Source organism: Mandrillus leucophaeus, unplaced genomic scaffold (assembly GCF_000951045.1).
Source record: "Mandrillus leucophaeus isolate KB7577 unplaced genomic scaffold, Mleu.le_1.0 Scaffold494, whole genome shotgun sequence".
In the NCBI taxonomy this organism is placed as follows: domain Eukaryota; kingdom Metazoa; phylum Chordata; class Mammalia; order Primates; family Cercopithecidae; genus Mandrillus; species Mandrillus leucophaeus.
Window position 1 is genome coordinate 862,261 of NW_012105298.1, and position 20,723 is coordinate 882,983.

General features: G+C 34.6%; 1 protein-coding gene across 6 annotated transcripts in view; it reads right to left on the reverse strand.

Moving 5' to 3' along the window:
* The window catches only part of RALYL (RALY RNA binding protein-like), a 764,437-nt gene that overhangs the window by 194,006 nt on the left and 549,708 nt on the right, over positions 1-20,723 (reverse strand). Inside the window, exon 1 of one of the 6 annotated variants that reach the window (XM_011995655.1) lies at positions 12,922-13,048. The exons of the other annotated variants lie outside the window; for them this stretch is intronic. Within the exon in view, the coding sequence (XP_011851045.1) occupies positions 12,922-12,958 (37 nt within the window). The 5' untranslated portion in view covers positions 12,959-13,048. Of the gene's footprint in view, positions 1-12,921; positions 13,049-20,723 lie in introns of those variants that run through there. 6 annotated transcript variants of the gene reach the window in all.

Below are 20,723 nucleotides of genomic sequence, written 5' to 3' on the forward strand. Positions count from 1 at the left end.
TAGCAGGTGATATCATGCATATACATCTGTGAATATAAAAAGGCAAGAGATAGTTCACCAACAGCCTATGTCATAGTAACATATTTGGGGCAAATGACTAAAATTTCTAGTTGCTACAACAGGTACATAAGTAAGGCAATCCATTCTGTTTAGTCTTCAAAGTCTATTAATTGAGGGCTTCCTAGGCAAGACCATGCTGGGGATATAGAATGAAAATAGAGATCTGATCTCTGTCTTTCAGGGTTAGAGTCAAATGACTACATAAAATATCAATTACATACAGAATACATACAGGTTACACAGGAATCCATAACAAAGATAAACTCTACTAGCCACCAGAAGCTTATAGAAATGTATCAGAAGGAAGTGATTGTCTAAACTGGCACCTGAAGGATAAGTAGAAATTAGCTCAGAAAAGAGGAGAGGACAGTGTTCAAAATGGAAACAACATAAAGTATGAATGGTGGAAAGAGTGCTTCAGAAAACAGAAAGAATTTTCAGTATCATATACTAATCTGAAATATGCCAGGTGAGATGTCAACAAATGAACCTTCAAAGTAAGATAATACTAGATCAAGAAATGCCTTGCTTTTTTAAAGTCATAAAATCAGACAATGTTTCTTTTCTTTTCGTTTTAAGCAGAGTTTCACTCTGTCACCCAGGCTAGAGTGCAGTGGTGTGATCTTGGCTCACTGCAACCTCTGCCTCCTGAGTTCAAGCGATTCTTCTGCCTCAGCCTCCCGCACAGCTGGGATTACAGGCATGCACCACCACACCCAGCTAAATTTTCTGTATTTTTAGCAGAGATGAGGTTTCACCATGTTGGCCAGTCTGGTTTCAGACTCCTGACCTCAGGTGATCTGCTCACCTAGGCCTCCCAAAGTGCTGGGATTATAGGCTTGAACCACTGCGCTCGGCCAAACAATGTTTCTTAACATACAATTTTATGCAATAATTTAAAAATCTGTTTACTATAACAACTAAGAAGTATAGTTTGTATGAGTAAATAATATTAAGGCTTTCAGTTAATAATAATGAAACTGACCCAGAATACCTACAAGAAGCAACTAATAAAACCTTTAGTTGATAACACATACTTATCAACTGAAATGACCTCTAGAGATATTATTTTCCAGGAAATTTGGCAGTTTATGTTTATTCCAATTGGGACAAGTAATGAAATATATGCTTCTATTCAATACATAGAACAAAATCTTAACAATTTGGTAATAATCTGATTGAAGATCCCTAGTATTTTTCTTTTCTAGACAGAAGATAATAAAATTTCGCAAGACATAACAACCAAAAGAATTATATTATTTTCAATCATGGCAAATACCCATAGGGGAGTTTATAATTTTTCTTAAGTCATACCACTTTATAATAGTCATAAAAAACTCAATAATGACTAAAAGCCATAAATAGTTTCATAAAAATACCTTAAACTAGTTTTATTACGACATAAATATGGCAATGGTATTTGTTATGAAGCTATATGAAATTGTACTGTTATTAAGTACATAAAAGCCTACAGCAAGGTATAAAAAATGCCCATTAGGAAGTCTCCTAGGGTAAAGAATTGTGTGATGACAGTCATATTCCAAATGTCAATCTACACCAGTGATTGGAATGTTAGTTACAAAGAATAATGAAATATTATTATCATTGTAGTACATCTTACGCATTTCCAGATTTAATTATCCTGGACCCAAAATGAAATTATCATAACTGATGTGATGACACTGAATTACAATATTTAAAACATGCATTTTTAAAATGAATATTAAAACAGATATTCCTTCCACCTTTTAGGCTATTGCTAAGTTAATATTGATAAATATTAACAACGTGGGCAACTTACTGAGAATTCCAGGCCCAATGCCACATTATCCTTTAATATTCAAATAAACAAGGCAAGACAGTTAATTTGGCTTGAAGTATAGGGTAAATTACTACAACTGTTGATTAATTGCTGCCAGTAGTAATCTAAGAGAAATAGTATTATCAAAGGCTAGTATCTTCCCTAAGCAAATGACTATGTTAGATGGCTGTTTATACAGTACAAAAAATACAGCATCTTTAACCTGATAAACAACTGTTTCTAATATATAAGAAATGGTTAACTTAATATGGTTCTAATTTCCAGGGACCCATTTTCAGAGACCAAAAAGAGAATATTAGTAACAAACACATCTATGATCTTTTTTTTTTCTTTTTTTTAGACGGAGTCTTGCTCTGTCACCTAGGCTGGAGTGCAATGGCATGATCTCGGCTCACTGTAACCTCCGCCTCCTGGGTTCAAGCAATTCTCCTGTCTCAGCCTCCTGAGTAGCTGGGATTACAGGCATGTGTCACCATGCCTGGATAATTTTTGTATTTTTAGTAGACAGTGTTTCACCATGTTGGTCAAGCTGATCTCAAACTTCTGACCTCGTGATCAGCCCGCCTCGGCCTCCCAAAGCATATCTATGATCTTTATGCTACAATTTCTTGTATTTTGTTCCTGTACTTGGTTATTAACTTTTTTCCTAGATACTCGTTTCAAAGAATATTTTTAAAGTAGAATTTTTAATGATTTGTTTTTATTTCAAAATCAAATACACTGTTATGTACATTCAAATAGAATTTTCTCAAACTCTAACTTGGGTTCTTGAAAACTGGGATGGTGAAAAATATGCAAAATATTTCTGTCTAGATAGTGAATAAGCAAACAAATTCTAAAAAGCTTCATGGAGTGTTACTGCTACAGTCTCTTTAGGACAGTTTAGACCCATTTATCAAAATTGAGTGTATCATCTATGTTACAAGTGATCATTAGAAAATGACTAGCTTCATATAAATAGCTCTGGAGGACAGTTTAGTGCTGAGAAAAATTTTATGACCACTTGTAAAATTCAAGTGACCATCTTTCTCTTGCTACCATATGAAAGACAAGGATGTGACCAACTAAATGAATTTTTCCTCATACCTCAATTAAAACTTAACCTTTTCTGAGTTTTGTCTAAGTTTATTTTTATTTAATTGTGAGCCAGCCTCTCACTAATTACTGAGACTATAAATTAAATAAAAATTAAATATTCCATGTAGTCTGTATGCATTTACAGGTGTCTTAAAACAAATGTGAGTTGAAAGACACTGTTAAGTGTGGGAAGAAAAAGGTATGAAATAGGCTTATCTACATGAACCTAGCAGAGGTGACTTCAAAGTCAACATTTCTATTGCCTGTGGAGCCTATTAAGAAGACAAATACTAGCAATTTGAAGAACAAAGTGTGTTTATTTAAGGAAATACATTCAGCTGTTCCTCTAAGGCAGTTTCAGGTTTACTAGGGGTCAAAAGAATCGTATAATATGAAATATAACATTTTCCAATGATAGGTAGCCCAAGGCATGGAACATTACAAAAATATATGCCACATACTCTACAAGGAGTCTAAGGAAATAAATGTAGACTTTATTTTAAATACAAATGAAGCTCTAGAGATAATATGTCAATAATAGACCATTAATACTTTGAGTCAATATTTACACATATATAATGTTTCCCTATATAACTAAAGGTGTCAGAAATTCCATTGTTAAAATAAGGGTGCAATTCAGTAAGAAGAAAATCAATAACTAAGAAAAAGGAAAATGAATCAAAAGGTTATGCCAAATAACTTAGCTGTTCTAGATCAAGAAGTGTGTAATGACTCACAACGAATTACTAAAATCACTGCAGAGAACTTCACTTATTCTAAGTTCTGGAAACCTTTCATTCCTTTGCAGAAAAGATAGCATTTGAGGCAAATACATTCATTTGCAGATACTTTGTTTACATATATTTCTGTAACACTTTCCTCAATATATTTTTTCTGTTTCTGTATGATTTAAAGGGTAGGGATATTGGTAAAACATTACATTTTGCTTTTTAAAGTTAATTTATTAGATTCCTTAGGAGATACATAAGGTTGCTTTTTAATTCTATTCAATGTTCATATTTTAATTTAATTTTGGGTGTCTAATTTCCTAGAGATTAGAAATAAAATCATAGCATTTTGAAATTATAATAAAAATGAAGTATCACAGATTACTTCATTATTCTATTACATTTTTGATTATTGCTCTCTTATGTAAATTACATTAGTCATCTATAACAAAATGGTTAAAACAGTGCCTGATATATGGTAAACATTCAATATATTTGTCATTTTTATTATCATTACCCAATTCATTTAGAACTACCCAATTTTCCATTTGGATGAAAACAAAGTTTTAATGATAAAATATGTAAAATTAGAATTCAAATGCTTATAATCAACATTTTAAGTTTAGTTGGAGGTAGATACTTTCTAGAAAAGTTCTGATAATCTTCAAAGCTCTGATATATCACTTGCAAAAATAAAGTCATCTAATTAATCTATGTTGATGACACTGAACATACTTTCAATTTTTTTGTAGAAAGTTTAACCTTACATATCCTAAAGAACAATAATGCATATATTCCCTAATGTAATTAGATATTTTTAGCGTATCAAGTAACCACACCTGGTTAACTGTAACAGCCCTATGCTTTTAACGCCAACTTGTGCCAAGCGTAATGGCTTATGAGACCCACCTCTCCCCTTTGCTTGCCCACTTATGCAATAGCTGGTATTTATTAGATTTAACCATTGATTTACAAAACTGGTGATTTTATATTGCTCAACCAAAAAGATTTCCCAAAACACATAATTATGCCAGATCATGGTTTTTAAGAAAGTTGCTTTCTGTCGTTTCAAAGATGGCATATATTAGAGCACAAAAAACACTATTTCCTACTCTACATTGATGCTTATGAATGGTTATCTTTTCTTTAGTCATGTCCAACTGCTTGCATTCATGACAATATATTATTTTATTTTAGTTTTTTGATTAATAATGAAAATTTTATGTATATATAATGTTTTGATATATGTATGTATTATGGAGTAGCTAAGTCAACTTAATGAATTAAACATATCCATTACCATGTCTTTTTGTGAAAACATTTAAAATCTCCCTTAGCAATGTTCAAGCATATGATATATTGTTATGACTGTAGTCACCATGTTGCACAATAGATCTCCTGAACTTATTGCTTCTGTAACTAAAATTTTGTATCTGTTGACAAACATGTTCCTATTGCCCTTTCTGCCCACCTAGCCTCTGGTAACCAGTATTCTACTCTCTGCTTCTATTAATGAGTTCCATTTTTTTAGATTCCAAATATTAGTGAGATGATACAGTATTTATCTTTCTGTACCTGGCTTATTCATTTAGCATAATGTCTTCTAGGTTTATCCATGTTGCCATAAGTGACAGGATTTCCTTCTTTTTAAAAATTGACTAGTATTCCACTGGGGTGTGTGTGTGTGTGTATGTGTGTGTATCTAACTATATGAGATATATATATCTCATATAATCATATTTTTAATCCATTCATCTGTGGATGGACATTTACATATGATATATGTCATATATGAGACATGTATATATCTGAGATATGATATTTGTATATTATATGAAATATATATATCATATATTTTATCCTATCTGTGGATGGACATTTATGTTGATTCCAGTCTTGATTTTTCTGAATAATTCTGCTATAAAAATGGAAGTAGAGATATCTCTTTGAGATAACTAATTTTATTTTCTTTGAATATATTCCCAGAAATGAAATTGCTGGATCATTTGGTAGTTCTATTTTTAATGTTTTGAGGAACCTTCACACTGTTTTCCATCATGGTCGTACTAATATACATTCCTACCCACAGTGTAAAGAATCCCCTTTTCTTTATGCACTCACTGACACTTGTTATCATGTCACTTGTATAACAATTCTTCTAACAGATGTGATGTGATATATCATTGTGGTACTAATTTTTAATTTGTATTTCCCTGATGATTAGTGATTTTGAACTTTTTTCATATGTATGTTGACCATTTGTATGTCTTTCTTTGAGATATGACTTTTCATATTCTTTGTCCATTTTTCAATCAAGTTACTAACTTTATTGCTATTGAGCTGTTTGAATATTAAAAATATGTGGAGTTTAATATTGAAAATATATTAATCAGAATAGAAAGCCCAGCCATAAGTCTAAGCATTTTTAGTCAACTGATCTACCAAAGTGCCAAGAACGCACAATGGGGAAAGTATAGTCTCTTCAAGAAATGGTGTTGGAAAACTGGATATCCATACATCCGAGAAAGAAATTTGACCCTTATTTCACCCCATATACAAAAATAAAATGAATTAAAGAATTAAACATAAGACCTACAACTATGAAACTACTAGAAGAAAACATAGAATAAAAGCTTGTCGACATTAGTTTGGGCCAAAACTTTTTGGATATGTCCCCAAAAGCACACGCAATACAAGCAAAAACAGACAGAATTGCATCAAACCAAAAAGCTTTTGCACAGCAAAGAAAAATAATAACAGAGTGAAGAGACAACCATGAAATGGGAGAAAATGTTTGCAAACCACATGACAGTATGTTAAAATGATAGACTAACATCTTAGTTTAACACCAATCTTATTTTCCTAAGAGTTAAGAAGACACTTAGGATATATATGCATAATTCTTTTATCAATATGTATAATTCTTTTATCAACAAATACAAATTAACATTATTTTTTAACTGTAACATTTTTTTAAGTGATAAAGTATACTCTGCAGAGGACATTTACCTGAACACCTGGGGACAGAGTCAATGCCACGGTTTTTATGCAAGTGTAGATATAAATTCAGCACAGATTCTGAGAAATTAAAAAAGCAGGTGATGTATGATAGTCGTTTTCTGAAAGTACAGAAGAGAAATGGACAAATGCTCACACTTCACAAAAGTGACCTTTGAGTGTGTGGGGCATTGTTAAATAGAAAAATACATGGACAGATCATCAGATTTTTTGAGACAGAGAGAGAGAAAGAGAGAGAGAGACAGAATATATTTCTGCAGGCAGAACCAGTCACAGGCTAGAGCCTGTAAAAGCCTGTGATTAAGGATATGAGGCAGACCAACATGTATTTCCATTTAAGGTCAATCTGTATCAGGGGGGTTATCAGTCAGCCTTTGTACGTCTCTGCTCCCAGACTGGCATCTATAGTCCCATTGTGCATGCTCAATCAGACTGCATTGATTCTATCCATGCACACATGATTCCATGGAAGAATCTATAAAATTACAATTTCTCAATTTCTACCAGTTATAGAATTCATATTAGAACTTGAGAATAAAAAAAGGCTGAAGACATTGCAGATATCATATCAGAATTCCCTACAAACCTCAATAATAGATAAATCAAAGATTGAATTTAATAGTGCCCTCTAGAGAGCCTTTACCGATCAAGCCTAAAAATTGTTTTTTTGTTTTTTTTTTTTCTGATAAAAACTTAAAAAAAAGTTTTAAAACCTAGATCACATTTTCAACTGGTTATGTAATAAAAAACATCAACACTTAAGATATGAAATAATTTGGGAATAACAAATTATTTCTTTTGTCTTCACAGTTACAAAGAAATCATGGTATCAATATAAGTATTTGTTTTAAATAATACTCCATTTTTATATTGCTATTTAATTTGTAATAGTCAATTTCAATAAGTACCTTTAAACAAAACTTCTTCAGTTAAATTCTGTTGTGTGTCCTACTCTATCTATCTAATGTTCCTGATGCTTTTTTGACCTCATCTTTATTTACTCTACTTACTGGACTCCTTCTTGGTCCTTCAATTATCCCAAACTTCCTCATGGACTTTGCATATGCTATTTCTACTTGGAACTATCCAGAAAGAAACTGAACCAATTTCCTCACTTCTTTAGGTTGTCTGATCAAATGTCCCCTTAGTAAGTGGCTTTTCCTGATTTCCCCATAGATAATAGAAATTCCTCACCCCATGTTCCAAAACTCCATTTCTCTCTTACTAGATTTATTTTTCTCCATAGCTCTTAGCATTACATCGCATATTATATATTTATTTGTGAGTCATCTTATCTTCAATAAAGTGTTGTTTTGTTTGTTGCTATAGCCCTACCATTAGAGCAATCTCTGGAAAGTAATAGGTGGTCAAAAACATGTATTTAAGTCAATAAATTTCATTAGACAGCCTTGGATTTTGATGGGCAAAGCATCATATGCACACACTGAGGATGTATCAAACAAGAATAAAAAATACCTTATATGAAAGAAACTTTCATATAAGTTTCATATAAAAAATACCTTATATGAAAGAAAGAAACTAGTGGTGTAAATAGATAATTTTCTATATATAAGACAGAATATAGAAATTTTAAGAAAAATTACAATATATGAACTGAGGCCAGGTGCGGTGGCTCACAACTGTAATCCCAGCACTTTGGGAGGCCAAGGCAGGAAGATCACCTGAGGTTAGGAGTTTGAGACCAGCCTGGCCAACATGGTGAAACCCCATCTCTACTAAAAATACATAAATGAGCCAGGCATGGTGGTGGACACCTGTAATCCCAGCTACTCAGGAGGCTGAGGAAGGAGAATCACTTGAACCTGGAGGCAGAAGTTGTAGTTCAACAATCTCAGCTTGCACTGCTGCACTCCAGCTTGCTGACAGACTGAGGCTCTGGCTAAAAAAAAATATATATACACACACACACACACACACATATATACACACACACACATATATATATGTATATATGAACTGAAAAGAGAGAAGGGAAAGAGCGATTTGACTTAGAAACTGAGGAATCATTTAGGAAGGATGTGGCATGCGAGTGAAACCTTCAACAGAGAAGTGTGAAGGTGCAAGTGAAGGGCATCTATCAACAAGAAGATAAATGGGCAAAGGCATAGAGATAAGAGTATATAGTGAATTTCAGGGACAATTGGTAGCTTTTTTGCTTATTTGTATTTTTCAGATGGAGTCTAGCTCTGTCACTCAGGCTGGAGTGCAGTGGTGCAATCTTGGCTCACTGCAACCTCTGCCTCTTGGGTTCCAGTGATTATTGTGCCTCAGTCTCCAGTGTAGCTGGGATTACAGGTGTCTGCCACCACGCTCGGCTAATTTTTGTATTTTTGGCAGAGATGGGGTTTCACCATGTTGCCCAGGCTGGTCTTGAACTCCTGAACTCAAGTAATCCTCCCGCCTTAGCCTCTCAAAGTGCTGGGATTATAGGCATGAGACACTGCACCTGGCTGACAATTGGTAGCTTGATGAGGCTAGAATATAGGTGGTATCAGGAAGAGAAGAAAGTAGTGGGTGGATGACAATCATGTAAATTTCTGTATTGTAAGGTTTTACTTGTGTTTGCTTTCTAGTTCAGTGATTCTCAACCTTCGGGAGTATGAAGTTTTTTTTGTTTTGTTTTGTTTTGTTTTGTTTTGTTTTGTTTTGTTTTTTAAAGAATACTGAAACATAATGAGGGCTGCATGTACTATAGTTATTTTTTAAAATAAAATATATCATATAAAAAGCTATTACAAACGCAGTACCACCTTTTAAATACATGTTTTTATTAAACATATTTTAGAACTTTAAAAGCATATGTATGTGTGTATGTTTATGTATATATACACATGTGTATGTCCATATAAACATATCTTTCTTCATTATACAATGATTCATATTTATATAAATATTAATATGCAGTAACCTTGTAGTAACTCCATGGGCAGCCATGGATCTGAAGCACACAAGCCCAGAGCCACCATTATCTAGTCAGTGAGAATCCATTAATGTCTTTGAGTAGGGGAATGACCTGATGAGGGCTGTGTTATGGAGGCACTGAGGGTTAGAGATGGAAGGTACCCTACAGAACACCTTCTCAGAGCAATCTACTAAAGTTACAGAAGAGATTGCAACCCACAGAAGTAACAGATATTGGCCAAGACCATAAGCAGAGGGCTATGATGACTAGTATTTAGATTTCTGAAGTGATCTCATCAAGTATTTCCAATGATAATATGGATAAGGTTGATAAGCTCACCCAAAGATATTATTAGCAATAAAAAATGCATGATCTATTCCAATTCAGTAAAATAAGATGAAATGTTACACACCTGAAACTCAATTCACACTGTTTTCTTTGCCATGGTACAGGTATTGTGCTATTTTCAAAATTCTATGGCTTCTACTCTACTTTTTCCTCTACATCGGTGTTTTAAAAACATTCATTTTTTAAAAATGTACCTTCATGTGTCTTTTATAAAAGCCCAAAAATGTTTTCTCAAGGTCATGTGGAGTTTCAGCAAGGGAGGCTACAGGTTTTCCTTGCTCTATACAGAAATTTTTGAAAATTTAAACATAAACTTTATAGTTAAATAAATATTGTTATTATATATGTGTAAAAACTTAATATTTAAATGAACTCAAAAGTTAAACGTTAATTCCCAACTCAACCTGATTTGTAAAAATAGGTTTAACATGTATTAGAATTCCTTAAATTGGTCTGTACCTGTTTGGCTCTGGCAATATCAGCCTCTGATATATGCCAACATTTTTTAATACCACTCAAAAAATTCTGTATCTAATTGAAAGGCACTAATGCAATTTTGCATAAGTAAGATCTGTTATCTGAATGAACACTACGCTGTTCCTTTTACCTAGCAATTGCTCTATCAGGAGCAAGGCAATGGGCACTCTTCCCTCCCTCTCCTCCTCTTGTATAGTGAATTATAAATAACTAATCTCAGTATGCGTGAAGAATGAATTTCAAAGTCCCACATGAATCTTCAAAGGTTTAGTACAATTTATACCTTAAAAACTCGTTTATAAGTATTTTTGTTTTCCCCTTTTCCCCCAAACTCCTGACATAGCCACATGCACCTTTACTTTTCCTCTTGTCAGACCGTCTGAAAGGAAACACTTATTTTTACTAGAAGATATAATATTAAATCTTTGGATAAAGGGAATAATTAGAAAGTTGATTTATGTGCTATCTCATTTTTAAACAGAATTGTAAGAATACTTTCCTTCTTTCCTACAGTGAGGTTTTGTTTAATGTACAATTATTGCCTTAATTGGATTACAATTGCCTTTAGGTGAGTTTATGCCTTTTGTATGATCAAAAACACACACATAAAAGATATTATTGAAAATGGAAATGCCCTGGATTTTGGTGATGGGAAAATTCCAGTTTTTCTGTTTACCTATTGGATGGCAAACAATTGTATTATATTCTACTTTTGCAAATATTGTTAGTGTAAGAAATTCATTTAAGGATTCTATTTGCTTTTATTGCTAAGCTTTCTATTTACTTTAATTTTATTATGTTCCTGCTCTCTGATATTTTATATTATTAGAATATAGAAACACTTAATGCAACATAAAATAGTTGATACGATTAAACTTAACACATTAGTTTTTTTTAACTGAACCATTCCAGTACACCCTACTGTGTTTATGCCTGTATAATTATACGTCTTCTGACTTGTCTCATGTAATTCACAATTTCTTCCTGCTGCTTAATCGCAGACTTCAGCAAGCACATTTTAAGGGGAGACACTGAGTATAATTTTTCTGTGAATCTCTTATTTTCCATGTGCATTAAGGCATTGATAACCCACAAGAAAAAAAAATGAGGGATATATAAAAGATACAGGAGTAAAGGCGCAAGATGGTTTTCAAATATATGCATAATTTAGATTTATTCTTGTAGGAGGAAATCACAAGAAAATTAATCAGCAATATATGTGTGGACTTCATACCAATCATTTTTACATAAAAAAGTAGCGGTTATCGTATGTTGTTTCTTTATCACAAGAAAGAACTGGCATCAAAAGGCAATCAAGCTTATAGAATCAAACTGGCAGCCTAGCCCTCAGAGCTTTCTGTGGTGCATGAAACTTCTTTGAAAAGGAGAAATGTTAGTTTTGAGATCTTAGGTGAAAATAGACCAAGGAATAAATTATCACACTAAATATTATCTTTCTATGATTTATTGGCTTTTTGATAGTATAATTGTGACTGCTAGACTTTGATTTCCAAAATATTTGATAACATTTAAAGACATCAAAAGAAATAATGAAAAAGTACAGACTTTGTCTACAGAATAAGTTGCCGTTACCTGTCTATGACGATAGAGACAGTGACAGACCATTTTGAGCTAAATATGTTATTATTTACTTTAGACAATAGAAACGGTAAAGTGATAAAGAGTTAGACTTACTAGAGAGAGGTGATTGTAAAGCTTTTCATGAGAGGCATATTGCTTCACCGTAAAATAGTGTTGTTATAACAATCTTTTGATTTTTAGTGAGATTCCGATAGCTTTCATTTCCATAATAATCTTTGTTCTGGACTTTAGGCCAGGGTAATTGTGCTGCTCCTTTTCAGCCAGAATCAGTTCCTTTAGGGGAGACTGCAGATGACTCCTTTTAACCCTTTGAAATGGTGCCTGTAGTGAATTATGTCACTAGCATGCTCTGGACCAAGAAGTTTGGCAATGAATATCCTGTTAAATATTCAGCTTGTCTTTCACAATTAACTCTCTCCCCTCCATTCTGAACTGTTTTCTTCCTCCTAAGAGTTGTAATTGAAATTGGATGAATAAACAGAAGTTTTAGGCTAGCTTCCCAAACCTTTCAATAGACTTCCAGGAAAGAAAATCTATCACTTCTAGAAAAGCAAAAAAGAGAACTGTCCAGTGATCATGCCTGAATGTAGGATGCTGAGCTAGACTGAAATTGCATTTGATCTGTTTCTCTGTTGATTTTGTAAACCTTTCCAAGGGTTTCCATAGTAACAAGTGAATTATCCCCTCTCCCCTCAACATCTTTCATGCATGTTACAGGAATAAAGATAAAGGTTAGGGTGAGAAAAGCTACAGTATCTTTTCTACTACCAGGATGTATCTGAAGAAGTCATGATTAGTCTTTTAAGAAATCAAGTATGCTTTCCCTACTCCAGTGATATGAAAAAGTTGGGTCAAATTTTACTTACATCTCTGATGTCTGCGTTTGCTCCTGTACATGGTCATTTTGAAAAAAATCGACTTTCTAAGAAGTAATTGATTTGACCACGGAGACAAAGAGACGGGTTGTGCTCCTGCTTTGCAGTAAGACTGTTGCTCACTGACAGAAGGTAACCAGCAATCACACAGTGAAAGCCAGGGTAATACCATTCTCATAAAATTACAGGGGAGATGCTACAGCCTGTAACTACTCTATCTAATGTAAATCTTCTAGGGAAAATTGTATTTCCTGCACCTCCCCCCAACCTATAGCAGTTAAGTTCTCTAATGAAATCTGTACTACTAAACTGCCATCCGTGAAGCAATGTTGGATTAAGAATAGATTCATACATTTAGCAAGAATCGCAAAACTGAAAATCTAAATATAAAAACCCTTGTTTAGTATTTATATAAATTAAAAGTGGGTTTATATATCTTTTAACCACTATAGAATACTGAAATTTATATATGATTCTGAAACTGCTAATTTTTTTTCTTCTGAGAACCTCTGATACACTTTGTATGTTCAATTATTAAAGCAATTATCCATTTTAGTTTTTGTCTATTTCCCCAAACAGTCTGTGCTTCTCACGCAAAACAGAAATTGCACATTTTCACATTTATATCCCCAGAACTTTACATAGAAGGTGCACATAATAGGTTCTCAGGCTCAGTGAGTGCCTACTATGTAGCAGGCACTCTGCTCCTTCTTGCAAGAAGCCTCTCCAGAAGCTTCTCCCACCCCCAACCCCTGGGGCCTCAGTTTAGTCCTCAGTTCTCTACTTTGACAGTATTTGGGGCATATCCTTATCTGAATATGTTTCACACTGTCACTCAAGTGGACAAGGTGGAAGCTCTGCCTTCATTATGGCTTGTACTGTCCTTTTCTGAGAGCAATGCCTGGCATGCAGCAGAAGCCCAGGAACACTGCCTCTCCCAAACACTCCAAATGAGAACATGGTTTCAAAAACACCTTTGGGTGCTGATTGGGGTGTCTGAAATTCAGTTGTTATTTAAAATGCAGAAGGACCCACATGCGAGTGAAGAATTTCTATGTCATAAGACTTCCTTGTTATGTATTAAGTTTCACCTTCTTGCCAAGAAGCAGAAGTGGAGATATTCAACTGTTGAAAGTTAATTTTTTTTTAAGTGTGAACAAATCCAGGCTACCTACTAGTAGCTGGAAATATCGTCTCCATAACTCTCCTTAATGGAAGCGTTTTTTCAGTGTAAAAGATTTTTTTTTTTTTACTTAAATAATTACATTTTGTAACCACAGATACCAAGAATAATATTTGATAAGTTTTCAGCAATATTCTGTTCAGGACCCTTGACTTTTGACTGACTAAACTCTTTGGTAAGACTGTTTGTCAAAGACCACTATGGTTATTTCCTGCTTTAGGGCATAGTCAGTGTCTGTATTACTATACATTCCACTGCTGTCTTTCTCTTCCTATTAGAACATACATTTCTGAGGATAAAACTTCATTTCCTTCAGAGATGTATGTCCAGAGGTTAGATCAATGCCTGGCACAAAGTAGGCTCTTAATAAACATTTGTGGAATAAATGAGTTGTGTGTGTGTGTGTGTGTGTGTGTGTTGGGTAGGGTGGTGGTACGGAGCCTTGCTCTATTACCCAGGCTGGAGTACAGTTGTGCGATCTAGGCTCACTGCAAACCCCCTTCCAGGTTCAAGCGATTCTCCTGCTTCAGCCTCCCGAGTAGCTGGGATTACAGGTGCCTGCCACCACGCCCAGCTAATTTTTGTATTTTCAGTAGAGACAGGGTTTTGCCATGTTGGCCAGGCTGGTCTCGAACTCCTGACCTCAGGTGATCCACCCACGGCCTCCCAAAGTGCCAGGATTACAGGTGTGAGCCACCATGCCTGGCTATGAATGAATTTTAATAAACAAGTTTCAGTTATAAAGTCCATACAATCACAAATTCTTTTCCAATAAATTTAGACAAGAATCAATTCATGTTTATTGACTACAGTAACTTTTCTATATAATTAAAATACTTGTTATTTCACATCTTTTAGTCCCAATGTTAATTTGAATGCATTCTCTCATTATATGAATTCTCAATATATAGATTTTGATGAAATGTATATATTCACAAGTATGAAGATCTACTGATGTATTTTAAAGTTACAGAAACAAAGTCATATTTAATAAGCAATGTCTCCTTTACAAAAGCTATTTGCTGATTTCTTGGACACCAATGCCATAAGACCAACAAAGCATGAAAACTGTTGCAATTCAATGAAATTAAAACAGTTTTTCTGACATAGGTGGTATATATTTATGATATGAATAAACATGGTGATTATTAGGCAGTAATGGACTAATGACTCAGATGTCATTGATATTAGCATTATTCTTTGACTATATACAGTCAAATTTGTAGTTTTTCACTTTTCACATTTTTTAATTCTCCATTATCTATAATTAATATCAATCTGAATAGTTTTTGGAAAGACCATATGACAATTTAATTAACTTCATTCATATGTACAAGAAGCCCTCACCCTTCAGCCTCATCGATCATCACACCTATACACATTAAAATCCACATGTATATATAAACAGATACACACTAAAACAACTAGCCTGACTTGTACTCGTCAATGTTTGGCCCAGCTTTCTCCTTCAGACCTTTATATCAGGGCTGACTTTCTTAGGCTCCATATAGGGGATTTCCATCTCATCAGTCTTTTCTTATGTTACTTTTCTGTCTCACCTCAGTGCATTTAGAGCATCTACTCCTGAATCTCACATCTGGGCCTAATGGCTTGAATCCTGGAGGGCTTGAGGCCAGCAAGTTTGGGGATCTCAAATATACCCGGTGAATACAAGCCAACTTCATGAGCACCATGCCGCAGTAGGGTAGGCAGGTGAGAGAAAGGCAGGGACAGTGGCTTAGAGGGTGCAGAGTCCTTGGTGAAAGTGGAACCTGGGAAACCTTCATTCCAAAAAGTAGGAAGACAAAACATAGACATAAGGGACAGAGAGAAAAGTTGAAGAGAGGGACATGTCCAGGCACCCCACTCTTCTTCCTACCCTCTTCAAGAATCCCAAATGGGCTAGAGTTGTTTTGTTTGCAAAATCAGTTTTATGCCTATAACAACAGAGGCCAAAAGATGCCTTAATTAACAAACTGTCTCCTCCTCTACTCCCTACAATCTGCTTTTCTTTTACTTAAATTGATCTTTATACTCCACACTTAAAATGCAAATCTAATTAGTGTTGATACATTGGGATAAATGAATTCTCATTAAAAATCAAATAATTGTATCTATACCTTTCATTTCTTGATGGAAGGAACCAGTAGAAATAAAAGCCTATAACATATATACTTTTAATATAAATGTATAATATAAACTGTCCTTTTAACAGTAGTAGAATAACAAATAGAAGACAGACAGGAGAGAGAGGAAGAAAAGGAAGAAAGAGAGGGGGGGAGTGAGATAGGAGGGAGAGGGAAAGAGGAAGAGAGAAAAGGAAACAGTGTGTGTGTGTGTGTGTGTGTGTGTGTGTGACAGAGAGAGAGAGACAGAGAGAGAGAGACTATGCATCTAGCCCTGTGCTAAATATACATCATGTCACATAATCTTCTGTTACTTGGGTATCTCTATCCCAATTTTGAAAATGGGTAAACTTTAGCCAAATGAGGACATGTAGAGGTAATGGTCAGGGACACAGCATGACTTACATAGTTGTGTTGAAAGCATTTTACCGGGAACTAGGCCAATATGATTTAGGGCTGAATTACGTGGCAATGCACTGGGTAGCTTCTAGGGGAAACTTACCTAAAAGGGGCTCTATGGTGTCACCAGTAATGTACTGAAACCAAGGAAATCATATTTGCCAGAACTCAACACAGGAAGTGAATGCTGTGTGATTTAAAAAGAGCTAAAATTTAGAGAATGCTCATTAGGTGCTGAGGTCTTTTCTAAGTGTTATATGCATTATTTCATTGAACACTGAGAACAGCCCTACCAATGTATTGTTATTATTGGTTTCATTTTTATTACTATTATCATCATTCTTATTTGATGCTTCGGTAAAGTGAAGCTAAGAAGTTACGTCTGAATAAAGTGTCACAAAGGGCAACACATAGTGTCCTGATTAAAATCTGGCTAATATTTCTCCCGAGACAGTTCAACATAGCATGCCATGTGAGGTGAAGGGATACTTTGAGTAGTTGTTCAGGAAACAGGAGATGAGACCCCACAAGGGACATGTTTCCACAACTAGTTGTGCTAAACTACCTTCTAGAAGGGGTGAATCCAGTTGACTGCAGGGCTTCTGGCTTCCTGGCAGGGACATTCAAGTTTGGAGCCAGAGCTGACTTGGGATAACAGAACAGGCCTTCTCAGCTCTGCAGCAGAGATGAGTGCCCTGTCTTACTGGAGTCACCTCACTCCCTCTCTTCCTGATCCTCCAGCCCTCATCCTTTCCTCCAAATAAAACCCTAACTGGATATTTCCAGAATATCAAATGTATCGAATTATTAGCTCATCTGGAGTATTGACATCTTTATCTGGTTTTCAAGTTAAAATATGTGTTGAATTTCATAAACCTTCTAAGAATTTTGTCAATACACTGTATATAGAGTGTACAGAAATCTTTAGCTTGAATTTTATGATGCCTCCATTTCAGAGAATTGCTAGAATAATTAAATATTAAAGCTGAAAAGATGCAGCAAAGTTCTCTTGCCCAAATTCTTCATTAATAGATATCCGATACAGACCAGACAGCTCCTACAAGTTTGCTGAACAGGTAACTGAAGGAAGACGAGGTATATGAACTCATGCAACTTGGACCATGTACTCCCAGCAGGGGCTTCAATTAGGACTTCCAAGAGCGATAGGAAGTGATATCTCAATTCTCCTTTCTCAGGTTTGAACAGAAAATGTTTATCAGGTTTAGATGCAAAGTTACTCACAGTTAACCTTTCTCCTAGGTCATTCATATCACCCAGCACCATGATGCATGGGTGGGACCCTTCTCTTACCCTATCCTCCTTATCATATCAGCTGCCCCTGTGGTAACACTGGCTTTTCTCCTCTTAGAGATCAAGGCTTCCTTCTTTTGAAACACCTCCTTATTCATACAATTCCTATAAATTCTTTATATGAATACTCTCCTCAGGTTCTTTCAAGGATAACAACCAAATAATTTTCAACCCTAGCATGATCACCAATCCATTTTTTCAGCAATTAAACAAATATATATCTGTATCTTGAACACTCATCTGTATTAAATTACTTGCTGTCTTGACAACTGCCTGGAGATCTGGACCCACATCCATCCACCCCAAGTCAAGTGCTGTCCTGTAAGTAGATAATCTAAAAGTAGTTACTAAAATATTTAATGGCTATCATATTAAAAATGTCTTGTCATTTCATTCAACGCCTCATTTTACTTTATTTATCATCGTTCTTTCTTGAATTGAAGGAAATAAAAAACTTCCTTAAGTTTGGTTCAAGTTTTCACTTGTGATATTGATTCAAATTAGGGAAAAATAACGATTTCCAGAAAGATGCTTCTTTATTCTTGACTGTTGCTAAAAGTGAAATAAGCAAACAAATCAATTCTGTACTCCTTAGTTTTGTTCAGTTTTTTTATGTATCCAGAAGAGATTTTCATTGTTTTTTTAAACTATAATTGGGTTTTATTAAGTCTTTATTCATTTTTTTGGACTTAGTCCAGTTTCCTATGCATTAATGTCAAAGAAATCTTTAAATTACTATGATTCTGAAATATTTAATACTTGCAAGTATTAAACACAGCCAAAAATGTTTATCCTTTATAACTCAAATTACAATTGATTTTATTTTTACTGCATCTCCTTAGTGGTAATTGTTTTTTAGCATTCTTGTTTTTGTTGCTTCCCTTTCTTTGTATGCTTTCCATTTAATTTTATCTGAGTTTTATCTTTTTGTAGCCTAAATTTGATTATCCAGACTTAGTTTTATCTTTTTGGTTGCCTGATTTTCTCATTTATACTTGGATAAATTTGCAGTATTTTAAGGATAATGAAATTCTATCTTCTTTATCCTTTGTCCTTTACCCTTTATCCTTTATCTTCTATTCTTTGGATGGGTTCAAGTATTTCATGGTTACAAAAGAGTTGAAAAATGTCTTTAATTTCCTAGCGATTATACTTAAAAATATGGAGGAAATTATTTATGCCTATGTAAATAATTTACCTCCCTTCAACATATTTTTAACAAATATTGGTTATTTTATAACTTAAAGGTATAATATAAAATAATCCTGAACTCTAAAAAGCACAAGATCTCTTTTCAGGTGATAGCCACATAAAAGTTACTATCATATGCAACAAACTACCTCACAGACATATGGAAGCGATAATATAGTTTATTGGAGGTGTGCATTGCTATGGTCTAAATGTTTTTGTTCCTCTCCAATTAGTACATTGAAACCTAATGCCTCCTGTAATGTATTTAAAGGTGGGGCCTTTGGGAGCTGATTAGGTCATGGGAGCAGAACCCTCACAAATGTGATTAGTGCCTTTATTAAAACGACCCCAGAGAGATCCCTTGCCTCTTCCACCTGAGGACACAAAGAGAAGTTGCCTTCTATTGCAGAAAGAAGGTCCTCACAAGACACTGAATCTGCCAGCACTTTGATCTTAGACTTCTCAGCCTTCATAACTCTGAGAAATAAATTTCTGATGTTTATAAGCCACTCAGTCTATGGTATTTTAACAGCTGGAGGGGACTAGACAAGCATGATGTGGGAGAATTGCTGTACCATGCTCCCTAGAGATCTTTTACTTATGAAAAATACTTCCTCAGTAGCTCACAACTTTTGTCTCAGAGCATCTCCACTGTGTCCTGAGATGAAGGGATAGTACTGAGTTTATAGAGAATCATGATAAGAAATTAAAACATCCTTGAATTCATATTAGTTTCTGTGATCATGAAAATTATGCATAGAATCTTACTATGAAAGAATTTACAGAATAGGATATATACACTTATCTATCTACTACCTATTCATCTGTCTGTTATCTGTTTATCCTATCTATCTATCTATCTATCTATCTATCTATCTATCTATCTATCTATCTATCTATCTATCTACCTACCTACCTACCTACCTACCTACTACCTACCTACCTATCTTAAAAGCCACAGGGTTGTGAGTGGTAAAGCTTCCTAGCAAAACAGTGTTCTGAGGTGTTTTTAGGATGTGTCATTCTTCAGTGGCCAGATTGTAGCTGGAGAAAATTCTTAAGCACAGAAGACCCAGGACAATGGTGGGGACCAGCAAGTGGCACGTGAGGCAGAGGAGGGCAGAGACATAAATTAGGAAGTATCCTGTTGTACACACTGCTGACTTCTCAGAGTTCTGCCTTTCTCTTTTCCTGGCTGATTCTATCTTAGTCAACATCTGTCTTTCTGAAACTTGCCCTGACTTTCTTCTTTCTGGACTCTGAACCAGAGTATCTGGTTTCATCTTTCTATTCTGTGGGGTTTCTTTCCTCTGTTGTGTTTTATCTATATAAAATTCATTGTATTTCTACTCTATTTTATATATGTGGTAGTAGGGCACAAATTCTTGGTGTGAGGCAGGTAATAAATATATGATGCTAAAAAAGATGAACTGGGACTCAGCACTCCACTGTATGATACCTTGCATTTTCTTCTTCAAAGAATATATGTTATTATCGTTGGGACTCTATATTATAATTTCGCATCATCACCCCTAGAGTTCACTAATGTTAGCTTTACAATGTAAGCAATGAATTAAATACAT